This window comes from Xenopus laevis, chromosome 1L (genome assembly GCF_017654675.1).
Source record: "Xenopus laevis strain J_2021 chromosome 1L, Xenopus_laevis_v10.1, whole genome shotgun sequence".
NCBI classification, from domain to species: Eukaryota; Metazoa; Chordata; class Amphibia; order Anura; family Pipidae; genus Xenopus; species Xenopus laevis.
This window is the reverse complement of record NC_054371.1, coordinates 115,290,729-115,318,681: the sequence shown is the minus strand read 5'-3', so window position 1 is coordinate 115,318,681 and position 27,953 is coordinate 115,290,729. Positions and strand designations below refer to the sequence as shown.

The following is a 27,953-nucleotide window of genomic DNA, read 5'->3' as shown; positions in this document are numbered from 1 at the left end:
TTTAGCAAAATTGAGACGAGTCTTAATGTTCTTTTTGCTTAAAAGTGGTTTGCGCCTTGGAAATCTGCCATGCAGGCCGTTTTTGCCCAGTCTCTTTCTTATGGTGGAGTCGTGAACACTGACCTTAATTGAGGCAAGTGAGGCCTGCAGTTCTTTAGATGTTGTCCTGGGGTCTTTTGTGGCCTCTCGGATGAGTTGTCTCTGCGCTCTTGGGGTAATTTTGGTCAGCCGGCCACTCCTGGGAAGGTTCACCACTGTTCCATGTTTTTGCCATTTGTGGATAATGGCTCTCACTGTGGTTCGCTGGAGTCCCAAAGCTTTAGAAATGGCTTTATAACCTTTGAAATCAGGTGTGATAAACCACAGTTAAGTTATTTTTTAACAAGGGGGGCAATCACTTTTTCACACAGGCCCATGTAGATTTGGAGTTTTTTTTCTCCCTTAATAACGTAAACCTTTATTTAAAAACTGCATTTTGTGTTCAATTATGTTATCTTTTACTAATAGTTAACGGTTTTTGATGAGCAGAAACATTTAAGTGTGACAAACATGCAAAAGAATAAGAAATCAGGAAGGGGGCAAATAGTTTTTCACACCACTGTATTTCTAACTCTTCGAAGAATACAGTAGAAGTCCGTCCGTGTTGGTACAGCACTGAGTGCATAAGCAGCACTGCATAAATAAAAATATACCATCCTAACTAGAAGTGCAGGGAATATAAACAGTCTGACAAATGGCATTTACAAATTACTTTAAAATAACCAAACATCTTTACCGTATATGGTGACTTTGACTTTACTTAAAATAAGGTTTTCTTTCATAGTGCAAAAACAGTTTTTAAGGTAAATATTTCAAGGTCAGTAAGCCATATTCCATCCGGACTCCTATTTGCTTTTGGCATTCCACAGAGAAGCATTTTCACAGTCTCAGATTTACCATATATCTACTGCCTGAATCCTTGGACAGCACCCCATCTTGTACCTACACTTGCATTACCGCAAGGATGAAAATAAGTAAACGAATGTTTCCACAATATATATGTCATTTACAGTTTGTTGGATATATGATCAAAATTGGTGTGTGTACAAAGAAAATATTGTACTTTCAGCATGGTCAGCAGCCTTGTCACATAAACATGATTTATGTGGGTATTCTGTGTTTTCTGAGGATTAGACAAGTGTGTTTGGGCAACTTGATTTGCTTATCGTCCAATAGATACCCTTCACACCAGCTTTCTGTGGAATCAAATGGGAAAAGGTAAAAAGTGTGCAGAGCGGTGGGTGTGTCGAGTCCTCCTTCCCATTTTTACCCACCCATTTCTTCTCATTGCCACATACATAGGGTGCCTCTGGTGACTCCATCTCTCAGAAGAGTATGAGTTGTAACCATTTTCCTCAATCCGCTCTCTAAACCTGCAGTTTGGGCCATAATCTTCCTGTTGAAGCAAAGCTTTTATTAGGAAATTCACAAGTGTTAGTATACAGTTGGTTCATTATTGTAATTATTTACATTAGTGTGATCCGTAATGTACAGGAACCAGATACTTCAACATTGAATAATGAGAAATTTCTTCCTATGATATAAAATAGTTAAGAAGGTAAGGTTCAAAAACTATACCCCCCAAAATGAACACTTAATCAGCAGCTAGTTTATATCATATTAAGTAGCATATTAAAGAATCTTATCAAACTGGAATATATATTTAAGTAGATATTGGCTTTTTCCATCTGTTGCCTTGAACCCCCATTTCATGATGGTCTGTGTGCTGCCTCAGAGATCACCTGACCAGAAATACTCTAACTGTAACAGGAAGAAGTGTGGAAGCAAAAGACACAACTCTGTCTGTTAATTGTCTCATGTGGAGATTAGAAGTCAGCACTCACCCATAGGGTATATTGGATGCAGGTGCAGGTCTGAGGTGGCCACTTACACCCGTTCTGTAAACAAATTCGAAGAACAGAGCACCACACTTGAGGTAAATTCTTAAAAGGCCTTTATTCCAAAAGGGCTTATTTCAGGACAAACAAACAGCAGCGACGTTTCAGGCTCACAATCGCCTTTCAGCTTGAAAAAAGGCGATTGTGAGCCTGAAACGTTGCTGCTGTTTGTTTGTCCTGAAATAAGCCCTTTTGGAATAAAGGCCTTTTAAGAATTTACCTCAAGTGTGGTGCTGTCTGTTCTTCGAATTGGCTCATGTGACCTAACAATTATAGTTTATTTAGTATGTTTGTGTGCACCGTGAATCATATGATCCCGGGGGCTGCCCTTATTTTTTAAAATGCCAGTTTTCTATTTGATTACCCAATGGCACATACTACTTAAAAAGTATATTATTATGAAAATGGGTTATTTACATGAAGCAGGGTTTTACATATGAGCTGTTTCAGGCAATATCTTTTTATAGAGACCTACATTGTTTGAGGGGTATAGTTTTCCTTTAAATCACCAAATGTTAGGCACCCCTAGTGTTTATAATAACTTGCCTGATTCCCCTGACTGTTGTTCCTGTTAGCAGAGACCTACACTGGCCTGGGGTAATTCTGGTAGTGATTGCATTTTTCCCACTTTTTTCTTTCTTCAATGGCCCCGGCATGCAGCTTTTTGCTGAAAGTTAATTTTTACACACTACTGTGCATGCGCATCCGCACAAAGAAGGAAGAAGCAAGAAGAGGATTGTTCCATGGCTGAGAACAGGGTGGGCTTTGACATCGACACCCACCAGGACCACAACTTCAAGGCCCTTGATGCGGTCTGTCCAAACTTGCAAGCTCCGACCACTGCCTCATACCATCCATGTGGCTGTTATTGGGGGAGAGGTGACTGTCCGGGCCTGAGCAGATTGGATTGTTTCCCAAGTGTCCTGCTGGCCCAGTCCAACACTGGATGACAGATCTTCTGGGTCAGTGCAGTTTTCTGCTAACAGGAGCACGGCCAGGATATCAAGTAAGTGATTATAATCATTCAGAGGTACCCCCCAGTGATTCAAAGAAACAACCTCAAAAAATAAGTATTTTAAAGTAATAAAAATCTGATACAGTGTTGCCCTGAACTGGTTAAACTGCTGTATTTTTTTCACAAACACTACTATTGTTTATATAAATAAGCTGCTGTGTAGCCATGGGGGGCAGCCATTCAAAGGAGAAAAGGCTCAGATTACACAGCAGATAGCAGATAAACAATGTAGAACAAAATGGTGTTAACTGTTATCCACTATGTAGCCTGTGCCATATAGCCTTTTTTCAATATTCGCCATTGCTCAACAGCAGCTTGTTTATATGAACTATAGTAGTGTTTCTGAAGAAAACAGATCAGTTTTACCAGTGCAGGGCAACACTACATGATGTTTTCATTACTTTAAAACCTTGTAATTTAGCTGTTCATTTAACTTTTCATTTCAATCTTTTGGGTTACTTATCTGACTAACCAAAATTACTTCTTTTACAGGGACTTCCCAAAAGTACAAGGGGATATTTTATGTACATGCAATGTTTTCATAGGCCAAGGCATGGTTGCGTTACTGTGTTTTAAAAACTAGAGGTTGCAAAGCTAATAGCGTAACATGATTGCCATGTCGGGAAAAGGAAGACAGCAGGTGTGTGGCCACTCAATTTGGCATGAAACTATTTTTCTTGTTGTGTACATGCAACTTCCATAAGCACAGTCCAAAATACAAATAAATGAACCAAGTCAGCTGAACACAATTAGCAAATGCAGCTTCTTTTATTAATTTATTAATGCTCTACCTAGACTGCTAAACCGCTTACCCTGCCAGTACAGTTGTGGTAACACAAAAATGGGTGCAGTCGTAAGGGGTGTTCTAAATGCTGTGATTCTCTCTGAGAGAAATGATAGTCAAAAATGTGTCCCTTTGAAAATATTCCCCTGATGAAGCACTGTAGCTGTGAATCTGAATTCTGATGGTTACCGTTTAGCTTAAACTCAAACTTGCACAACAGTGGCCTACACAATCCTGTCCTTCAATGGTTTAGACCCTTGGGTACGCTGCCAATATATTGCTCCCATATAATATGGACAGTCTCTGCCCTTATGTGTCAAGAAATGCTCTGTTCTGTAGTAAGATGCTCACCATTTTGTTCAAAATAACCCCCATTTCATCAGGGACCATGATAATGTCTTACTTCTATTGATGCTATGACAGAGGTCTACCAATTTGTCATTATGTGCAAGTTCTCTGGATTTCCAAATATCAAATCAACCTCACTTTTTATATGTAACCTTCTTTTGCACTTTTGCACTGATTTTAGTTGCCAATTTACTTACCTCCCCGTATACATTTCCTCTTCTGTCCATGGCTAAATACAGACCACTGCCAGCTGAGTGTATTGCCACTACTCCCACATTTATGGAGTAAACTTGGAATATGCCTGGAAGAAGGAGGAATATAAGTAAAAATACTTTTGGCAATCCTTGTTACTGTGTATTTTTATTTGTTGTGGTGTTTGTCCCTTTTGGCATCATATGTACAGTAGAAATGTACAACACTTTTATACAGTAGTGATATACAGGTGTGGGACCCGTTATCCGGAAAGCTCTGAATTACTAGAAGTGTATTTTCCATAACTTCAATAAGAGATAAATACTAGGCATGCAGTGTAATACTCCAAATCATATCACTTACTGTTAGTACAGTAACTTCGTGTCCCCCTTACTTTGCCAGATGGATCAATGGTCAGGAAATAGTGCATTGCAGAGTACAGACGTCTCCATCTAACATCCCCCTCCAGATGAATATAACTTCGAGCAAAGCGTTTTGGGAGAACTTCAGCTCTTGAAGAGGATGCACCAAGAAGCAGCAGGGTGTAGAAGACCAGGAAAAAGGATGGGGTAGTATACAAAGGAGGTAGGCACATGTCAACCTACACCAGCTAGAAACAAAACACATTATTAATTTAAGGTGATATCTAAAATAATGTAGTGCACCTTGGATAGGAAAATATTAACTACTAGTGAGTAGTATATGTTCTATATGTTATATAAAGGGGTATCTCTCTCCCACAAGTGTCCAGCGGCAATCTGATTTCTTTTATTTAAGTTTTTTTTGTTATATACAGATATAGAAAAAGCTGAATAGCTTTGAAATTGGTGCCACATCACTTCCTCAGTGACAAGCATCAGTTGGGCCCAGTAAGCAATACAGAATATGTACTATAATACACATGAATAAAGCAATGAAGAGATCAGCAAAGGTGGCCATACACGGGCCGATAAAAGCTGCCGACAGACCGTGTCGGCAGCTTATTGGCCCGTGTATGGGGCCCCCCGACGGGCTTCACCAATCGAGATTTGGCCAAAAGTCAGCCAGATCTCGATCGGATGGGATGGAAAATCCCATCAGATCGCGGCCGCATCTATTCGTTGATGCGGTCCCGCGATCCAACCGCCCATTGCTATTCGTTAGGATCCGATCGTTGGGCCCTAGGGCCCACGATCGGATCAGCCCGATATTGCCCACCTCAAGGTGGGCATAACGGAGAGAGATCCGCTTGTTTGGCGACATCGCCAAATGAGCGGATCTCTCAGTGTATGGCCACCTTTAGTCATTAAACAGTATTTATAGGGAATTATATGAAAATATGAAAAGTTACCAACATGTTCCATAACAATATAAAGGCATCAGGTCTCGTCAGGTCAAATGCTATTATAACCGTCATGGAACTCAGATGACTTTTAATATCCACATATTTACAATATGACATACAGTATTTCTTATATCTTACAATTTAAAGCTAAAAATTGTGACACAAGCGATATCATGAAACACATCTCATAACTGCCGGGATCACTTAGTTACAATATGTCTATTAAAGGGGACCCTTTATTAAAGGGGACCCGTCACCCACAAACATTATTCCAAATCCTATTTTATCATGTTAAGTCAAGCAAAATGAACTTTAATTACACAATATAAATTATTTGAATCTTGTTTCCTCCAGTCTGGGAATTCATAATTATAGCAAGCAGGCATGAGCCATTTTGTGCACACTGTTATTAAGACAAGCCTTGCATCATCTCAGAATCTTGTTTGTGCATCAGAATAGGGGACCCGATGTCCATCTCCATGCCCTGACTACACAATTAAATGGTTAAGAGAACTGGGGGAATGTGGGGAGAGCAGTGACATCTAGGAAGTGCTGAATGGAAAGTGAAAGTAATTGCTTGCTCCGCCTCTATGCCTAAGGCATAGAGGAGAGGCAGACAATATTTGATTGACAGCTGAGATTTTTAAATGAGCTTACAACAGCTAGGAATGCTTTAATAAAAATTGATTTCATGTTTAATTTATTATGGATTGAGTTGTGTTTTCCACAATAATTCGAGTTTTCAAGGGTATTTTTTTGGTCACAAATCACATTTTTGGATTTTTTTTTTTTTTTTTTAAATAGAATTTTTTGAGATTTATTATACCCGACCCTGGAAAAACCTTGAATTCGAAAATACTCCATCAAACCTGTCAAGGTTTTTGGAGGGTTTTGCCCAAAAACTTAAAAAAAGTTAAGCGATTTACATTTTTTTTCGATGAAAACTCTGTTAATTCCAGTTTTCGGGTTGTTAACCCCAAACACGCTGAATCTAGTTTTTTCCATTTAAGTTTTTTCTTAAATTAGAAACCATTCCTGTTGTGCGTTCGTTGAGGTATTAAAAAACTTTAAAATTAGACCTTTTGGCTTTTTAAGTTCAATTGAAGTGGTACGGAATTCCCAGGCATTTAAACCTTTGAGAGTAGTGAAGTCACAGACATCCAATCACAAAGGTTCCATTGAACTTCAGTAAGCTGTTGGCTGAAATTCACAGATGTGTGAAAGTGTGATCCAGTCACAATGGTACCATGATTTTCACTGAGGCAGGTGTAAATCTTTCAATTTACATGACTGGAAGTGTGAATTGTTGTGAAGCCACCGTGGTTCCCTACCAGTTGAACTGAAGAAGCCACTCGGATGAGTGGTGAATGTTCAGTTGCCTTTGTTATATTTCTGCTAGATACTTACAAGGGTATATTTAAAGGTTATTTATGACTGTGTAGTATAGTATATATTCTGTATTGCATGCTGTACCCAAGTATAAAAAATTGTGCCTGTTAATAGAACTTGGTAGGTAGAATTAGGTAAGAAAGTTTCTGTTAAACTCTTTTACCCCTGTAGAGAATGATCGTATATCATATGAATTTTGTATGATTGAAATGTGCAACCATGTACTGTATGACTTTCACATAAGCTATTTTTTTTACATTTATGTTGATATAAATGACTATTTATACAATGCAACAAAGATTAACCCTCCCCCACTCAATTTGTCTTAGATGAAGATCTAGAAATTTTTACAGCCAAAGTGACACTTTTAAAAGATGAAGTTGGTGCTTTGCCACCTTTATCAACGAGCCCTCATTGTGTGCTGATATATAGTCAAAGCTACAACACACCATTCCCCAATGTATACTGTCACACATGCTTGGTGTACCCAACACAATGCTATACAGATTCTCAACCACAGGGACATCAAGGAAACAAGAAAACACATAATCCCATAAAAATCTCCTTTTTAGTTTGTTTTTGTCTCACCTGTTTGGGGCATCACACAGTCCTCGCAGCAAAGTACTGGAAAATTTCTTACTGGGAAATGGAATCCACAGTGACCAAGAGAAGAGTGAACAGATAGACCTGAAGTGCCACATTCCTCCATTCCTCCTTCATGTGATGTCACCTAACAAAAAGATATTAATAATATTACTGTCCAAGGCAGCTGTCATATTTGTGGATTCATAGGAACCTACACAGGAGATGAGTCTTCAAGAGCTATTTACAACGCCAGTGTGTCAGCATAAGCATGGGTGTGGTTAGATTATTACTAGATCCAAGCCTGTTTTGTTTATGTACATTACTTGATGCAATACGTAATCCACACATGATGAACATATTAAAAACAGTGGGTAAATAAAAGATGGTACACAAGGCCAGTTACAAAAATAGATCAGTACGGCAGTTTTGAAATCTCACCATTGTCACTATATGCACCAGATTGTTTATTGTATGATCTCCTATTATATTTGGGGGGGGGGAGATGTTCATTTGCAAAAAGAACAATTAAACTAAACTAAACTAAGCTCTTTTTTTTTATTATAGAGATTGTCTTTTTTTCTTGACTGCTAAGATGTTTTGAAAAAAAAACCTCCTATCAGGACAACACAAATATCACATTATTCCATTTGTTTTGGGGCTTTTAAATACAGGCATTATTCCTGCTATCCCCTGTGATGGATCTACAGTATTTCCTATAAGTGTATTTGCTCCCACTCTGCATTTCTTATTAGTTTGTACTCACTGTGGAGCAAGCAAGTGCCAAAATCAAGTGGAACTCATCAAGTTGCATTGTAGCAGCTACAGTTAGGTCCAGTTGAGGGACTAAAGCCTTTTTTTTAACTACTTCATTTCAGGGGCTCAAAAGTAATTGTACAAATTAAAAAACTGAAAATAAAATGTTCATTTCTAATACTTGGTTGAAAACCCTTTGTTTGCAATGACAGCCTAAAGTCTTGAACTCATGGACATCACCAGATTCTGTGTTTCCTCCTTTTTAATGTTCTGCCAGGCCTTTACTGCAGTGGATTTCAGTTGCTGTTTGTTTGTGGGCCTTTCTGCTTGAAGTTTAGTCTTCAACAAGTGAAATGCATGCTCAATTGGTCTTGACAAAGCAGTGACCAGCTCCATGTTGTAGCTCCCACCCCCTCCAACTATAGTCAGGTGATCCCACTGGTGTCTAATAAAAGGGCAGCCAAGTTTGGGAGTTTTACTTTGAAAGCAGCTAGTAAGTTGCAGGTAAAACGTATTTGTCCCTTTTATAAAATGTATAATTAAACCATAGAATTCTTAATGAATCAGATGAAAATTGAGCATAGGACTGGCCAGATATGGGATGACTTTGACGTAGTTGGCCAGCTTAAATATATTGCAATATATGGACAAACAATCCCTGTTTTGTTTAAAGGGTAAGGCATTTTTCAGTAGCAGTATGCACAAAATGTCTCTGTCTTAAATATATTGATAATGGGTTGAGTGCAGAGGAATCTTGTATTTGTCTATATGTTTTTTGTGGTCACACCCTCATTGCACCCCCTCCTAATGATTTTAAAAACTAGTGGTGAGCACAACTTTCCCCTGTTTGTTACAGTTATACAGGAGCAGTGACCAGCTCCATGTTGTAGCTCCCACCCCCTCCAACTATAGTCAGGTGATCCCACTGGTGTCTAATAAAAGGGCAGCCAAGTTTGGGAGTTTTACTTTGAAAGCAGCTAGTAAGTTGCAGGTAAAACGTATTCGTCCCTTTTATAAAATGTATAATTAAACCATAGAATTCTTAATGAATCAGATGAAAATTGAGCATAGGACTGGCCAGATATGGGATGACTTTGACGTAGTTGGCCAGCTTAAATATATTGCAATATATGGACAAACAATCCCTGTTTTGTTTAAAGGGTAAGGCAATACCACAAAAAACGCAAAGCCAATACAGAAAGTAAAACCGATTCTACTTCAGAGGACAAACAAATTCCTGAATGGTTCCAACCTTTTCAATCATCTCTGTTATCAATGTCAACAGCAATAGAAAAGCTAGCTACAGCTCAGGTAGCACAAGCCTCTACTTCAGTAGCCAAGACATCTCATGTTTCACATAGAGTAGAGGAGGAATCTCATTCCTCAGAAGAAGAAGGAGCTGTTCAGGATGATGACTCTGACTGGGAAGATTCAGAACAAACTAATTCTCATTCAGAAAACACACACAAATCCCAAGCTGAAGCTATGCACTCACTTCTAGCAGACATGTTTCTGACATTAGGTATACAAGAGGAACACAAAGAGGCTAATACTCTAGATAAAATGTTTGGTCCGACTCAAAGAAAACAAAAGTTTTTCCCAGTACATGAAACAGTACAGGAGGCCATTTCAAAAGAATGGAAAAATCCTGACCGCAGAGCAGTTAAAGACAAAAGAATGGATATAATGTACCCATTCAACCAGACTCATAAAGACAAATGGGAAACCATACCCAAAGTTGACGCACCTATTGCCAGATTAGCTAAGCGTACCACTATACCGCTAGAAGATGGCACGGCCTTCAAAGATCCTATGGACAGGAAGGCAGAAAATCTATTAAAGGGCGCATTTGCTTCCTCCACAGCTGCTTTTAAACCATCAATTGCATCAGCATGTGTTTCTCGTACCATGGTCCTATGGTTAGAAGAAGCTTTATCAGCTGACGAAGCGTTTGACATGCAAGGTCATCTCTCAAAGGTGCTCAATGCAGCACACTTCTTATGTGATGCTTCCATGGATATACTCCAATTACAAGCTAGGGCATCAGCCCTTTCGGTAGGGGCAAGACGAGCACTGTGGCTCAAATCTTGGAGTGCGGATCCGGCATCTAAGAAAAATCTGGTCTCTCTACCTTTTTCAGGGTCCTCACTTTTTGGCCCAGAACTAGATGCTCTAATAAGCAAAATTACCGGAGGAAAGAGCAACTTTCTGCCTCAAGACAAAAGATCCAGACCTACAAATACCCAAACAAGACGACCTTTCAGGTCTTCAAACTTCGGAAGGCGTTCTCCACCACGTTCCAGACAACAGTCTTACTCCAACCAATCAAAGAGCAATTTTCGTCACCCCAAGAAATCGTCTTGGAATTTTCAAAGGCGTACACCTAGGGGTACACCAGAAAAACCTCAAGATGCATGAAGAACTAGCCTCTCCCGAAATATCAAAGGAGTTAGGAGGGCGCCTCCTATGGTTCAGGGAGATGTGGCTATCAACAACATCAGACGCCTGGGTTCACAATATAATAACAGTGGGCTATACACTTCAATTTCGGAGGACTCCTCCACAAAGATTTCTCCGGTCATCCGTACCAACTCTTCCAAAAAAGAGGCTGGCCTTAAATTCAGCTATACAAGACATGCTAAAAACCAAGTCCATAATAGCAGTACTATATAAAAAATTTGGGAGTCCGCCTCTGATTTAGATTTGTTGAAGCCCTAGGTACTCGCCCCAGTTCACAGGCGACATATATATCAAAATTCCTTGTATCCAAAGATAGCTGTCCCAAAGGCTTGCTTTTCCATAAAAAGTTTCTTTATTTAAATTATCATTAAAAATTTTTGGTTACATTCAGTCCCCCAGGCCCACCTTACGCGTTTCGCACCCTCCGGCGCTTAGTCATAGGTGACTAAGCGCCGGAGGGTGCGAAGCGCGTAAGGTGGGCCTGGGGGGACTGAATGTAACCAAAAATTTTTAATGATAATTTAAATAAAGAAACTTTTTATGGAAAAGCAAGCCTTTGGGACAGCTATCTTTGGATACAAGGAATTTTGACATAATAGCAGTACCACCAGATCAACGTCATCAGGGATTTTATTCAAATCTTTTTCTGATACCCAAAAAAGACGGTTCACTGAGACCAGTGCTAGATTTGAAGTTCTTAAACAAATTTCTTCATGTTCCATCATTCAAAATGGAGTCCTTGAGGTCAGTAATCGCAAACGTAGAGCAAGGAGATTTTTTCACAGCCATAGACTTAAAGGACGCTTATCTACACGTACCTAACCATGTAGAGTCTCAACAGTATCTACGATTCGCGATACAGAAGGAACATTTTCAATTCCGTGCACTACCCTTCGGCCTCGCTACTGCACCCATGGTTTTCACCAAAATATTGGCGACTCTTGTGGCACACATGAGACAATTAGATATTTGCGTTCTTCCATATCTAGACGATCTATTAATTCGGGCACCATCATACGCAACTGCAGTTACTCACACCAACCTCTGCAAGAGAACTTTAGAAGCTCATGGTTGGATGATCAACAAAGCGAAAAGCACATTGATTCCAACACAAACCATCATTTTTTTGGGAGTCAGATTCGACTCATCTCAACACAAAGTTTTTCTCACTCCACAAAAACAGCTCATCTTACAGACAGCAGCAAAGCAAGCAATGTCGCAAAAATCAATCTCGGCCAGAGACTGCATGCGACTTCTAGGACTCATGTCCTCTGCCATAGAGGTCGTACCCTTTGCACAGGCTCACATGAGGGAACTCCAATTAGATTTTCTTCGAAAATGGCGCAGAAATTACAACAAACTAGACTACCCGGTATTCCTTTCAGAAGTCACAAAATCCTCCCTTCATTGGTGGCTTCACCCAAACAACCTATCCAAGGGGAAATTTTGCTCGGTGGCAAGCTGGGAAATCATCACCACAGATGCCAGTCTTTCGGGTTGGGGAGGTGTTTTCAACCACAGAACCGTTCAGGGTCGGTGGTCCCAAGAAGAAACCTCACTACACATCAATGTGTTGGAGCTACGAGCAATCTACCTAGCTCTATTACACTGGTCAGATCTTTTGAAGGGATCTCCAATAAAAGTCAAAACAGACAACGCCACCGCAGTGGCATATATAAATCATCAAGGAGGTACACACAGCAAAGCTGCCTGGAAAGAGACGGCTCGCATCTTGCAATGGGCGGAAAACAATACAAGCCGATTAGCGGCTGTTTATATCCCAGGACAACTAAATTGGGAAGCAGACTTCCTAAGCCGAACCACTCTAGACCCAGGAGAGTGGATGTTACACAAAGATGTATTCCAACAGCTTACAGTCAGATGGGGGATACCACAAATAGACCTTATGGCAAGCAAATTCAACCGTCAACTAACATGCTACTGTTCCAGGTACCAAGATTCGGAAGCATGGTCAATAGACGCAATGACTACTCCCTGGGAATTTCAACTCGTATATATTTTTCCACCCATTCCAATGATCCATCCAATCCTCAGAAGGCTTCATCTCTTTCACACAACTGCCATAATGATAACACCGTTTTGGCCCAGAAGGGCATGGTTCTCAGATCTCAGAAAACTGTCAATTGCACCTCCATGGACACTACCCCTCAGACCAGATCTTCTCTTGCAAGGTCCCTGCTGGCACCCTACGTTGGAGACACTCTCCCTGACGGCATGGTTATTGAAAGCTCCATATGGAGGAACAAAGGTCTGTCAGAAAAAGTAACCAACACTATGTTAAAAGCACGCAAACCAACAACCAGTACCACATATCATCGTATATGGTCCAATTACATTACATGGGCCAGAACAAAGAAAGCATGCTATCAAACTTGTTCAATTCCGATGATACTGGAATTCCTTCAGGAGGGCATGGACAAGGGGCTCGGAGTAAATTCCCTCAAAGTGCAGGTATCGGCACTTTCAGTGTTCTTTCAAACACAAATAGCGTCTTTTCCAGACATAAGGACTTTTCTTCAAGCTGTAGAGCACATAAAACCTCCGTACAAACACCCTCTGCCTCCCTGGAATTTGAACCTGATCTTACAAACACTGCAGGGGCGTCCTTTTGAACCGCTTGCTACCACCGAGGTGCGGTTTCTAACTTGGAAGACGGCTTTTCTGGTGGCCATTTCGTCAGCAAGGCGAGTATCTGAGATTGGGGCTCTAAGTTGCAAGCCTCCATACTGTATCTTTCATGAAGATAAAGTGGTATTAAGAACAGTTCCAGCATTTCAACCTAAGGTAGCAACAGAGTTTCACCTCAATCAGGAAATTGTATTGCCTTCATTTTGTCCTTAACCAGTCTCCGAAGTGGAACACCGTTTACATAGTTTAGATGTGGTACGGGCACTCAAATTCTATTTTCACAGAACAGAAGGATTTAGAAAGACGGATGCTCTTTTTGTGCTGTATGGCTCGTCTAACAAAGGTGACAAGGCTTCAAAAACATCCATTGCGAGATGGATTAAGAACCTCATAATATTCATTTACAAACTCAAAAAGCTACCGACACCTCTGAAGGTAACGGCTCATTCCACGCGAGGTTTAAGTGCTTCATGGGCACTCTACAATCAGGCGTCCATGGAACAAATTTGTAAGGCGGCTACTTGGTCGTCCTTACACACTTTTACAAAATTCTACAAATTCAATGTTTTCGCATCAACTGATGCCAGTTTTGGCAGAAAAGTTCTTCAAACTGTTGTTTAATAATATAGAGTCTGTTGGCCATGTTAGTGCCTTTGTTTCAATACATTTTTCTAAATTCAAAACTCGACCTAATAACTTTCTTCTTCCCACCCTTTCTTCTGGCTTTGGGACTCACCCATTGGAACCCTGTGCTGCCTAGGGACGACCGAGAAAAGAGGATTTGTTATCATACTTACCGATAAATCTCTTTCTCGTAGTCCCGTAAAGGCAGCACAGGGAGTTTCCCACCCATATTCTTGCTATATTCCTACTTATAAGCTGTGCTAGTCGAAACTAAAGTAGGCGGGGTCAATACAGGGAAGAGGAGGATCCCCTATGAGGGATTGAAGTTTTAGTTCCATCCTGCCTCCTAGAGGGATTGCTGTATTAACCCATTGGTACCCTGTGCTGCCTTTACGGGACTACGAGAAAGAGATTTATCGGTAAGTATGATAACAAATCCTCTTTTGTCTATATGGTCTTGACAAAGGGTCAGATGCAAACCGAAACATTGTTGTAATGCCCTAAAGGGTTCCAATAAAGGCATTTTATTTTATGAAGAAGTGGTGCTGTTTCATCTTGTAAACTTGTAATCTTGTTTCATCTTGTAAGCTGAAGTTTAGTCTTCAACAAGTGAAATTCATGCTCAATTGGGTTCAGATCAGGTGACTGACTTGGCCATTCAAGAATATTCCACTTCACTGAATAGAGCAAGCATTCAGCACATAATGATGTCTTAACGTGAAAATAGTGGCTTTATTCTAGGCAATGCCACAAAACAAATAATTACAGTTAGGTCCATAAATATTTGAACATAGACAACTAATTTCTCTAATTTTCTAACAGTGATCTGCGATGACCTTCCATTCGGCAACGGCTTTGGTAACCAAACCGCTACCGTCCGCTTCCACTCCACAAAGCTGTTTTGCATTAATGTGTATGTTCATAGATTGGATAATGCTTAGAAACATCACATTTTCTGCCCCGTAAAAACCATGGATTATTTTTGAAAGTGCAAAATGCCCTTAAATTAGTTAGGATTTAATGGCCACAAAAGGAAATTTCTCGAGTTGTGAAGTTATGTGAAGCAAGCTGGAGGACTGTTTGTTCTCACCTCATAATTCATAAATCAGTTATTTTTCCCCCTGTTGAGAGCAAAGGAAATACATTTTCCGGGTCTCTGACAGTACTTGATAGCATATGATTTGACCATGTACAATCCTAAAGCTGGGGCCTGAAAGCCTGTAGCAATACATTATGCGGGACATCTAAGCAATGTTGCAACTGGTCTACATTATTCTGTATTCCTCAAGGCTTACCCAAGCAATCACACAATAGACTGATTTTTAATGTAAATGTATTCATATTATTTTTCTAATACTAATTTTCCTAGCTGTCTTTCTCTAGCAACCTGACATAAAAGTTAAACATTGTCTCCATCAACCAATATATCTATTGTATTTTTATTTCTGAGTATCTCCTACAGTTATGCATCCTATCTGTTCATGCTGAAGATAAATCCTAATACAGTTTAGCCTGCATTCCAAATCCCTGGTTTTGCCTAGAGGCAGCAAGAGAATGACTGGCTATGATCTTGTCCAGTGCTGCCAACTTCTGTGTTTACTATAGCTACGCAAGCACGCTCCTGCACTCCCATCTTTAAGGATGCCAGTCAGTGACAAATCACGCGAGGCTGTGATTTCAGCAAAGCTGCTAGAAAATTATGGTTCCTCCTCTCACAGAATTTTACCGCAGTGTAATGGACGGTAATTTTTTAATACCGGCACCGGCCTTCAGACCCGTTTTTCCGGCTAGGCCCGTTAAATACCATCTTGGTGGCAACCCTATCTACAATTGTCCGTGTAAGTTTTTAAAATACAATTGTAGTGCAATGTTGCAAAGTAGCTAATAAAAAATAAACCTAAAAGGGAAAACTGAAAAAAAAGCTGTAAAATCAACCGTAATTGCAATAAATACTTACCTGATGTTGTCATACCTTCAGCAGGGGCTTCAAGGCTGACAAATGCATGTAATACATACAGCAAGCTACTCCCACTGCAAATTTACGTTGGATGGTGATTGTTCCTAAACTCTTAAATTACTTCTTAGATCTCTGAAGAGAACAAAAAGAATGTTAATTGCTGCTCAATGAAACAGTTATAGGGGTTATTCACTTTTGAGTTAACTTTTAGTATGATGATTGTAGAGAATGACAATTTGCAATTGGTTTTCATTTTTAATTCATGTGATTTTTGTTATTTAGCTTTTTATTCAGCAGCTCTCCAGTCTGCAATTTCAGCAATCTGATTGCTGGGGTCCAAGTTACCCTAGCAACCATACATTGATTTGACTAAGAAACAGGATTATAAACAGGGGAGTGTCTGAATAGAAAGTAGTAATAAAAAGTTGCACTAATAATAAAGGTGTAGCCTTACAGAGAATTTGTTTTTAGTTGGGGTCAGTGACCCCCATTTGAACACTGGAAAGAGTCAGAAGAAGACATAATTACAATAAAATAATAACAAAACTATAAAAAATACATAACTAAGTCCAACTTAAAAGTGATTATGAATTCGCCATTATATAACATACTAAAAGTTAACTTAAAGGTGAACCAAACGTTCAAAACATTGTTGGCCATAATGGTTGGTTTATGTTGCTTAGAAATAATGGTGGCCAAGGGCCCCAACATTTAAAAACAAAAGCCAGAGGCCCCTAAAAGATAAAGAAAAAATCCTATTGGCTGCGGGGGGCCCTAATGGTTACAATGATCATTGGTGGCCAGAGTCCTAATATTAAAAAAGATCATTGGTGTTCAGGGGTCCTAATAGTTACAGAATACACCTGTGGGGGGTTTGTTTTGTTTTTTTAACTTTTAGAATTGTGTACCGGTATGTGAGTTACACAGCTTTCTTTTTATTTTTATTTCACACTGCAAGGGAGTTTATACACACACGAACACATAGGCCCATTTTAATAATGCAGGAAATAGGAAGCTCCTATTCTTTCTAGATTATAACAGCTCATGAAGACAGTAGTTCAACTACTTGCAGCATGTAGTGGCAAAAATGCTACTATATTTTTTTTCATGCCAGCACTGTGTTGCTCTGTGCCACTTATTTCTATGCAGCATACAGTCAGCTGACACATGCAGTGTATTTTAATCTCCCAGTACTTATAATGAAGTCGGTATATTCTTAATGTCATGGAGCTTTACAAGCCCGTTTAATGGATATTAACATGAAAAGTATACTGATATATACCAGTGTCAACTATTACAAACAATAAAACTAGGAGTCAATTTAGTCAGGCGTATTCATAATCCATGTACAATAAAGCAAGGGACATAGAAAAAGTGGAAATGGGAACACCATGGGGGTGGCTAATATTACCCAGATTTGGTTCCCTGGAGGTTGGCGTCTCTGCTCAAGAAAGGTGGCAGAGCATCATATTCAGGCAGGGGCTGAGGGACTATCTGGATTTAGAATATGAAGGAATATTATTATAAAGCATTTATTGGAATCCTGGCTCAGCTCTCTTGCAAAATACAACATGTCAGGCCTTGCACAGCCTTTTATCAAGTTACCTTGTTATGAAGCTGTTTATAAATATGTCTAAAGAAATACAGATAAAATAATAAACTCTCTCAGTTTTGGTGCAGGTGGATTTTAAATTTTTTAACCAAAAGGGTCAAGATGTAGCAGAGAGAAAGATGAGACAAGCAAGAAGTTGCTGTACACCCAGGATAGGAGAGAAATTATTAATAGAATTTTTCACAAGAGACCTTCTACCAAGAGTAATATATGTCAGGGAGACCTTTAAGGGGTTGTTCACCTTTAAATTAACTGTTAGAATGCTGTAGAGAGTGATATTTGAAGACAATTTCCAATTGGTTTTCATTTTTTTATTATAGGTGGTTTAGCTTTTTATTCAGCAGCTCTCTTGCAATTTCAACAGTCTGGTTGCTAGGGTCCCAATTACCCTAGCATTCATGCACCGTTTGAATAAGAGACTGGAATATGAATAGGAGAGGCCTGAATAGAAAGTTGAGTAATAAAAAGTAGCAATAACAATGTTTTTAGATGGGGTCAGTGACCCCCATTTGAAAGCTGGAAAACGTCTGAAAAAGAAGGCAATTAATTCAAAAAATATAAAAAATAAGTAATGAAGACCAATTGAAAAGTTTGCTTAAAAATTGGCCATTCTAGAACATACTAAAAGTTAACTTAAAGGTGAACCACCCCTTTAAGATGAGCATGCAAGGGAAAAACCATTTTACCTATCTCCCCAGTTCCATTCTACAACTCCCAGTAGAGTCAATAGGACCAGACCTTTATACAGCTTGCCCAACCAATATCTGATTAAGGACTTGTCTGATATAGATAAGCAGAATTACAAATAAGACTGCTGATGTGGTCCTTTATAAATGGGGCTGCACAGAGCTCATTTACAATACTCAGTTAACCTTGTACATTGTAGTCTGTCCTATTCCAAACAACGTTGCAATTGGTCTCCATTATTTGTTTCTTAAAGATTTATAATTATTTGTCTTTTCTGCCTCTTTCTAGCCTCTGTCTCTAGGGCAGGCATGATCGATGCATTTTTTCATAGTTCTAACTATTTAACCCTTTAAGTGCCACAGAACGTAGAATCTACGTTCTGTGGATCAAAGGACCAAAGTGCCACAGATCGTAGATTCTACGTTCTGCAGCACTTCCGGGTTTGCGAGCGGAGGAGCGGCTGTTAGAGCCGCTCGCTCCGCTCCTTCACGATCCCCTGCCCCTAGACAACGAGCAGAGCAGGGGATCGTGTGGCCCCTGGGGCGCGATCGCCCAGGGGCCCCAAAGCAGCAGCAGGGACGCGTTTCCTATGCGTCCTGCTGCTGCCTGCGCTGCACTTCCGCCCAGCTCCGCCCCCACATGGCTGATGACCGTTGGAGCTGCAGATCTGCTGCGTGGAGCCCTCTCTCATCGATCTGAGGCATCTACCCCAGGTAAGTGTAACATTTGCACACACAAAAACACACAAACACACCAACACACACTTATTACAGTAATATACACTTACATTCACACTTACACACACTCACACATAGATTTTTGGGGATTGGGGGGGTCACACACACTCACAGCACCCATGTACACTTGCACACGCGCACACGCGCAAATAACATGCAATTTACCCGTTGTGCACACGAATATGTACATATATGGCTTTGTGGCTTTTTTTTTTTTTTTCTTATCGCATCGTCTCTTTTTGGGCTAAAAAAATGTTTTATTGCCGTTCCGAATAGCGTATTCGCTAACCGTACTGTGCAATAGCATTTGTATGTTATTTTGGTGGTTATATTGCAATTTTGGGTATTTTGGTGAATTTTGGTGAATTTTTAGCCATTTTATTGAATTTTTAGCCATTTTATTGCATTTTCAGCTCTGCATTTGTGTTGTTCACTTGTTTCTGTCCGTATAATCGATTTGGCCCAGCTAAAATATTCAAAATTCTGGTGGCCGATTACACTAGTGTGAAAAAAAAAGCATTGATTTTTGTGGTTTTATTAGTTTCTGGTGATTTATTTGCATTTCACACTGTTCTGTGTTATTTTGTTTTGCCTATGTAAATTTTATCTACTATATATCCATTTGTGGGTCTCTGTGCGCCACATAGTTTTGTATATCTATGCATATTGGGCATCAAAGTGTTCAGTAGACCCCTGTCGTTCATATTTAGGATGTTTTATGCTGATACGTTACGAAATGTGGGGCACATAATGGGGTAAAATTCAAGCTTTGTGACGATTTTCAGAAATTTGATAAAAACCGTTATGTTCAGCATTGCTTTGCAGTTTGGCAGTTTGCAGTAGAAACACTTATTTACCCATTTTGGATTCGTCAGAATGTGTACTTTCTGAAAATATATGGTTTTCTGGGGTCTCTGTACTGTTAGGGGGGTCTAATGTCGCATATTACACACACCAGGTGCTTATATTGCAGCAGCCAGCGCGTCAGCTGTGAAAATGTCTATACATATTGTCATTTGGGGGTCTCTGTGCGCCACATACTTTGGTATATCTATGCATATTGGGCATCAAAGTGTTCAGTAGACCCCTGGCGCTCATATTTAGGATGTTTTATGCTGATAAGCTACGAAATGTGGGGCATATAATGGGGTAAAATTCAAGCTTTGTGACGATTTTCAGAAATTTGATAAAAACCGTTATGTTCAGCATTGCTTTGCAGTTTGGCAGTTTGCAGTAGAAACACTTATTTACCCATATTGGATTCGTCAAAATGTGTACTTTCTGAAAATATATGGATTCTGGGGTCTCTGTGCTGTTAGGTGGTCTAATGTCGCATAATACACACACCGGGTGGTTATATTGCAGCAGCCAGCGCGTCAGCCGTGAAAATATCTATACATATTGTCATTTGGGGGTCTCTGTGCGCCACATAGTTTGGTATATCTATGCATATTGGGCATCAAAGTGTTCAGTAGACCCCATGCGCTCATATTTAGGATGTTTTATGCTGATAAGTTACGAAATGTGGGGCATATAATGGGGTAAAATTCAAGCTTTGTGACGATGTTCAGAAATTTGATAAAAACCGTTACGTTCAGCATTGCTTTGCAGTTTGACAGTTTGCAGTAGGAACACATATTTACCCATATTGGATTCGTCAAAATGTGTACTTTCTGAAAATATATGGTTTTCTGGGGTCTCTGTACTGTTAGGGGGGTCTAATGTCGCATATTACACACACCAGGTGCTTGTATTGCAGCAGCCAGCACGCATCAGCCGTGAAAATGTATACACTATTGTCATTTGGGGTCTCTGTGCGCCACATAGTTTGGTATATCTATGCATATTGGGCATCAAAGTGTTTAGTAGACCCCTGGCGTTCATATTCAGGATGTTTAATGCTGATAAGTTACGAAATGTGGGGCATATAATGGGGTAAAATTCAAGCTTTGTGACGATTTTCAGAAATTTGATAAAAACCGTTACGTTCAGCATTGCTTTGCAGTTTGACAGTTTGCAGTAGGAACACATATTTACCCATATTGGATTCGTCAGAATGTGTACTTTCCGAAAATATATGGTTTTCTGGGGTCTCTGTACTGTTAGGGGGGTCTAATGTCGCATATTACACACACCAGGTGCTTATATTGCAGCAGCCAGCGCGCGTCAGCCGTGAAAATGTATACACTATTGTCATTTGGGGGTCTCTGTGCGCCACATAGTTTGGTATATCTATGCATATTGGGCATCAAAGTGTTTAGTAGACCCCTGGCGTTCATATTCAGGATGTTTTATGCTGATAAGTTACGAAATGTGGGGCATATAATGGGGTAAAATTCAAGCTTTGTGACGATTTTCAGAAATTTGATAAAAACCGTTATGTTCAGCATTGCTTTGCAGTTTGGCAGTTTGCAGTAGAAACACTTATTTACCCATATTGGATTCGTCAGAATGTGTACTTTCTGAAAATATATGGTTTTCTGGGGTCTCTGTACTGTTAGGTGGTCTAATGTCGCATAATACACACACACACCGGGTGGTTATATTGCTGCAGCCAGCGTGTCAGCCGTGAAAATGTCTATACATATTGTCATTTGGGGGTCTCTGTGCGCCACATAGTTTGGTATATCTATGCATTTTGGGCATCAAAGTGTTCAGTAGACCCCTGGCGCTCATATTTAGGATGTTTTATGCTGATAAGTTACGAAATGTGGGGCATATAATGGGATAAAATTCAAGCTTTGTGACGATTTTCAGAAATTTGATAAAAACTGTTACGTTCAGCATTGCTTTGCAGTTTGACAGTTTGCAGTAGGAACACATATTTACCCATATTGGATTCGTCAGAATGTGTACTTTCCGAAAATATATGGTTTTCTGGGGTCTCTGTACTGTTAGGGGGGTCTAATGTCGCATATTACACACACCGGGTGCTTATATTGCAGCAGCCAGCGCGCGTCAGCCGTGAAAATGTATACACTATTGTCATTTGGGGGTCTCTGTGCGCCACATAGTTTGGTATATCTATGCATATTGGGCATCAAAGTGTTTAATAGACCCCTGGCGTTCATATTCAGGATGTTTTAGGCTGATAAGTTACGAAATGTGGGGCATATAATGGGGTAAAATTCAAGCTTTGTGACGATTTTCAGAAATTTGATAAAAACCGTTATGTTCAGCATTGCTTTGCAGTTTGCCAGTTTGCAGTAGAAACGCTTATTTACCCATATTGGATTCGTCAGAATGTGTACTTTCTGAAAATATATGGTTTTCTGGGGTCTCTGTACTGTTAGGTGGTCTAATGTCGCATAATACACACACTGGGTGGTTATATTGCAGCAGCCAGCGCGTCAGCCGTGAAAATGTCTATACATATTGTCATTTGGGGGTCTCTGTGCCCCACATAGTTTGGTATATCTATGCACATTGGGCATCAAACTGTTTAGTAGACCCCTATGTTTATATTTAGGATGCTTTATGCTGGTAATGATACATGGACAATACGATGCTGGAAAGTTGAAGCTTTGAGGCAATTTTCAGAATATTTTACCAAAACCGCCAAATTTGGCAAAGCCTTGCGACTCAGTAGTTTGGGGCAGAAAGGCATGGGTACCCATTTTAGATTCTGTCTAATGTGTATTTTCCAAAGATATATGGGTTTGGGGGGTAAACATATATTTCTGTGTTTTTACCCCACAAAAATGCAGTCAATGTGTTGATTTTTCATTAGCTGAAGTTACGCACAGGACTATTTGTATGCGCTAACTTCATTTTGGGGCCTCTAACTGCCATATACTTTGGTAAACCTATGCACAGTGGGCACCAAACTGTTTGGAGGACCCCTGGCAATCATATTTAGGGTGTTTTTTTTTGGTTGCGTAACGATACATGGGTGATATGGTGCTGAGAAGTTGAAGCTTTGAGGCAATTTTCAGATATTTCACCAAAACCGACAATTGTGGGAAAGCCTTGCGACTCAGTAGTTTGGAGCAGAAAGGCATGGGTACCCATTTTAGATTCTGTAGAATGTGTACTTTCCAAAAATATATGGGTTTGGGGGGTAAACATATATTTCTGTGTTTTTACCCCACAAAAATGCAGTCAATGTGTTGATTTTTCATTAGATGAAGTTACCCACAGGACTATTTGTATGCGCTAACTTCATTTTGAGGCCTCTAAATGCCAGATACTTTGGTAAACCTATGAACAATGGCCACCAAACTGTTTGGAGGAACCCTGGCAATCATATTTAGGGTGCTTTTTCTTGGTGCGTAACGATACATGGGTGATATGGGGCTGAGAAGTTGAAGCTTTGAGGCAATTTTCAGATATTTCACCAAAACCGACAATTGTGGGAAAGCCTTGCGACTCAGTAGTTTGGAGCAGAAAGGCATGGGTACCCATTTTAGATCCGGTAGAATGTGTACTTTCCAAAAATATATGGGTTTTGGGGGGTAAACATATATTTCTGTGTTTTTACCCCACAAAAATGCAGTCAATGTGTTGATTTTTCATTAGCTGAAGTTACCCACTGGACTTTTTGTATGCACTAACTTCATTTTGGGCCTCTAACTGCCATATACTTTGGTAAACCTATGCACAGTAGGCACCAAACTGTTTGGAGGACCCCTGGCAATCATATTTAGGGTGTTTTTTTTTTGGTGCGTAACGATACATGGGTGATATGGTGCTGAGAAGTTGAAGCTTTGAGGCAATTTTCAGATATTTCACCAAAACCGACAATTGTGGGAAAGCCTTGCGACTCAGTAGTTTGGAGCAGAAAGGCATGGGTATCCATTTTAGATTCTGTAGAATGTGTACTTTCCAAAAATATATGGGTTTGGGGGTAAACATATATTTCTGTGTTTTTACCCCACAAAAATGCAGTCAATGTGTTGATTTTTCATTAGATGAAGTTACCCACAGGACTATTTGTATGCGCTAACTTCATTTTGAGGCCTCTAACTGCCAGATACTTTGGTAAACCTATGAACAATGGCCACCAAACTGTTTGGAGGAACCCTGGCAATCATATTTAGGGTGTTTTTTCTTGATGCGTAACGATACATGGGTGATATGGTGGTGAGAAGTTGAAGCTTTGAGGCAATTTTCAGATATTTCACCAAAACCGACAATTGTGGGAAAGCCTTGCGACTCAGTAGTTTGGAGCAGAAAGGCATGGGTACCCATTTTAGATTCGGTAGAATGTGTACTTTCCAAAAATATATGGGTTTTGGGGGGTAAACATATATTTCTGTGTTTTTACCCCACAAAAATGCAGTCAATGTGTTGATTTTTCATTAGCTGAAGTTACCCACGGGACTGTTTGTATGCGCTAACTTCATTTTGGGGCCTCTAAATGCCAGATACTTTGGTAAACTTATGAACAATGGCCACCAAAATGTTCAGAGGAACCCTGGCAATCATATTTAGGGTGCTTTTTCTTAGTACGTAATGATACATGGGTGATATGGTGCTGGGAAGTTGAAGCTTTGAGGCAATTTTCAGATATTTCACCAAAACCGACAATTGTGGGAAAGCCTTGCGACTCAGTAGTTTGGAGCAGAAAGGCATGGGTACCCATTTTAGATTCTGTAGAATGTGTTCTTTCCAAAAATATATGGGTTTGGGGGGTAAACATATATTTCTGTGTTTTTACCCCACAAAAATGCAGTCAATGTGTTGATTTCTCATTAGATGAAGTTACCCACAGGACTATTTGTATGCGCTAACTTCATTTTGAGGCCTCTAACTGCCAGATACTTTGGTAAACCTATGAACAATGGCTACCAAACTGTTTGGAGGAACCCTGGCAATCATATTTAGGGTGTTTTTTCTTGGTGCGTAACGATACATGGGTGATATGGTGCTGAGAAGTTGAAGCTTTGAGGCAATTTTCAGATATTTCACCAAAACCGACAATTGTGGGAAGGCCTTGCGACTCAGTAGTTTGGAGCAGAAAGGCATGGGTACCCATTTTAGATTCGGTAGAATGTGTACTTTCCAAAAATATATGGTTTTTGGGGGGTAAACATATATTTCTGTGTTTTTACCCCACAAAAATGCAGTCAATGTGTTGATTTTTCATTAGCTGAAGTTACTCACGGGACTGTTTGTATGCGCTAACTTCATTTTGGGGCCTCTAAATGCCAGATACTTTGGTAAACTTATGAACAATCGCCACCAAAATGTTCAGAGGAACCCTGGCAATCATATTTAGGGTGCTTTTTCTTAGTACGTAATGATACATGGGTGATATGGTGCTGGGAAGTTGAAGCTTTGAGGCAATTTTCAGATATTTCACCAAAACTGACAATTTTGGGAAAGCCTTGCGACTCAGTAGTTTGGAGCAGAAAGGCATGGGTACCCATTTTAGATTCGGTAGAATGTGTTCTTTCCAAAAATATATGGGTTTGGGGGGTAAACATATATTTCTGTGTTTTTACCCCACAAAGAATGCAGTCAATGTTTTGATTTCTCAGTAGCTGAAGTAAAGTCCTGAACAATTTGGATGCGCTAACTTCATATTTGTGTCTCTAAATGCCAGATACTTTGGTAAACCTATGCATAATGGGTATCAAACTGTTCAGTGGACCCCTGGCAATCATATTTCAGGTGCTTTTTCTTGGTACGTAATATAGTTTGGGATATGCGGAGCAGCAAAATAAAACCTTTGAAATGATTTTTCAAAATTTTGAATTTTATTTTGAAAAACCGCTATGTTCAGACAAGCTTTTCTGTTTGGTAGTTGGGAGTAGAGAGACATAGTTACCCATTTTGTAATCGGCAGAATGTGTACTTTTCAAAAATGTATGGTTTTCTGGGGTAAACCTATGGTTTCAGGATTTTTTGCCTTGGAATCTAAAGCATGCCGTTTTCTGCCTTAGTGCTTTCAAAATTCAGTAATATACTGCCGGGAGTTTTTGCTGTACAGAAATCTTAAATCTCCCTAAAACTATACATATCTGGTATTGGCACGTTCGAGAGACATAAGGCTTTCCAAATACGTTGGATTTTCATCTGTAAAATTAAATATTTTTCTGGTATAAATTGATATACGATGAAAAATGGTAATTTTTCATTTTTTTTTGTTATTTAGCACTATAAATTTTTTTGCACAGGTGGAAATACATGAAAACTCAGGCAGATTTAGAAAGCTCAGTTTCTACCGAAAAAAACAATGTATAATTTTCCTAGGTAAACTATAGGTTTCCCCTCAGAAAATGCCCCTAAAGTGAGAGAGCACAAAATGCTTAAAAACGGCTGGCATTTCGCGTAACCAAAATGTGAAATTCTGCTGGCACTTAAAGGGTTAAAGAGGAAGTTTGGAAATTTAAAGACTCACATCCAGTATTAACAGCAACATAACTAATGGTCCTATTCTCATTACACACAGAGTTTGATTTAATCCAGTTACCGATAGCAAGTCTAAGATCAGGGGCACACGTACTGAAAGCATTTTAGGACATCCTCAAATTGCTCTCCTGCATGCGATCTCCTAAGGTAGAGGAATGCAGCATTGTCTGCTTTTTCTCTCACCCATCCTGAAAGGCTGCAGTCGCACCTCCATCCTGGGTCCTCGGTCCGCCCTACTCGGCCTTCAGTTCTTCATCCTCAGCCCTCCCTCCTCGGTCCTCAGTACAAACACTCTCGGTCCTCAGCCCTCCCTCCTCAGGCATCATCCCCCCTCCTCGGTCCTCAGTACAAACACTCTCATTCCTCAACCATCAGTAGAAACACTCACGCTCCTCTTCCCTCCCTCCTCAGCCCTCACTACAAACGCTTTTCATCCTCAGTCCCCTCCTCGGTCCTCAGTACAAACACTCTCATTCCTCAGCCCTCAGTACAAACACTCTCCCTCCTCTTCCCTCCCTCCTCAGCTCTCACTACAAACACTTTTCATCTTCAGCCCTCCATTCTCAGTCCTCAGTACAAACAATCTCATTCCTCAGCCCTCAGTACAAACACTCTCCATCCTCAGCCCTCACTACAAACGCTTTTCATCCTCAGCCCTCCACTCTCGGTCCTCAGTACAAACACTCTCCGTCCTCAGCCCTCCCTCCTCAGCCATCATCCCCCCTTCTCGGTCCTTAGTACAAACACTCTCATCCTTTCTCAGCCCTCAGTACAAACACTCTCCATCTCCCTCACTACAAATAGGGTTGCCATCTTTTCTGGAAAAACATACCAGCCTTCCTATATTTTTATGCATTTCCCCTACTAATAACATTGGGATCAAGCTTAATTTTTACAGGCCAGGCCGGTAAAATACCGGGCAGGTGGCAACCCTAACTACAAATGCTCTCCATCCTCAGCCCTCCCTCCTCAGGCATCATACCCCCACGGTCCTTACACTCTCATTCCTCAGTACAAACACTCTACGTCCTCAGCCATCACTACAAACGCTCTCCATCCTCGGTCCTCAGTACAAACACTCTCCATCCTCAGCCCTCCCTCCTCAGCCATCAGCCTGGCTTACGAGCTGAGGTTTGAGGAGGGAGGGCTGAGGAATGAGCCACGAGGGGGTGGTTGCAACAACAATTGCGGCTAGCAATGAGGTGTGACTGCAGCCTCTTCAGATAAGTAAGTAGAGTAAGAGACGAGTCTTCATACTTCTTCGTTAGGAAGGCGCACGCAGTAGCGTGTTTTCTCATTATGATGTCCTACAATGCGTTCCGTACACATGGAGTGGGTCAAACATTCGCTGTTGCCTCTTTGGACAGGCAGATGCTGCAGTTGCAAAAACAGAGGTTTACAGCTCCCTGCAACATCCCACACTGCTCTGCGCAATCCCCTCACATAGTTCCCATCACCCCTCAAAGCAGTCAGCAAGATGACCCGAATATGAGATCTGTCAACAAGTCCGCCCTGCCAGTAGTTTAACTAAATCCGTACGGCTT

At 40.3% G+C, this 27,953-nt stretch overlaps 1 protein-coding gene across 5 annotated transcripts; it reads right to left on the bottom strand.

Moving 5' to 3' along the window:
* Positions 1-1,096: 1,096 nt before the first annotated feature.
* On the bottom strand, positions 1,097-27,944 carry fgf22.L (fibroblast growth factor 22 L homeolog). Of its 5 annotated transcripts, none has more exons than XM_041562326.1 (6): positions 26,399-27,944; positions 16,018-16,149; positions 7,578-7,719; positions 4,640-4,886; positions 4,282-4,385; positions 1,097-1,435 (listed from the first exon to the last, which is right to left on the bottom strand). In XM_041562326.1, the coding sequence occupies exons 4-6, from the start codon at positions 4,869-4,871 to the stop codon at positions 1,244-1,246; spliced, it is 528 nt and encodes a 175-aa protein (XP_041418260.1). In that variant the 5' UTR covers positions 4,872-4,886; positions 7,578-7,719; positions 16,018-16,149; positions 26,399-27,944; the 3' UTR covers positions 1,097-1,243. The 5 variants fall into 5 exon arrangements, with proteins under 5 accessions (XP_041418260.1, XP_041418263.1, XP_041418266.1 ...); XM_041562329.1 differs by having other exon boundaries at positions 26,593-27,944; XM_041562332.1 differs by lacking the exon at positions 26,399-27,944 and adding an exon at positions 18,316-18,655.
* Positions 27,945-27,953: the final 9 nt, after the last annotated feature.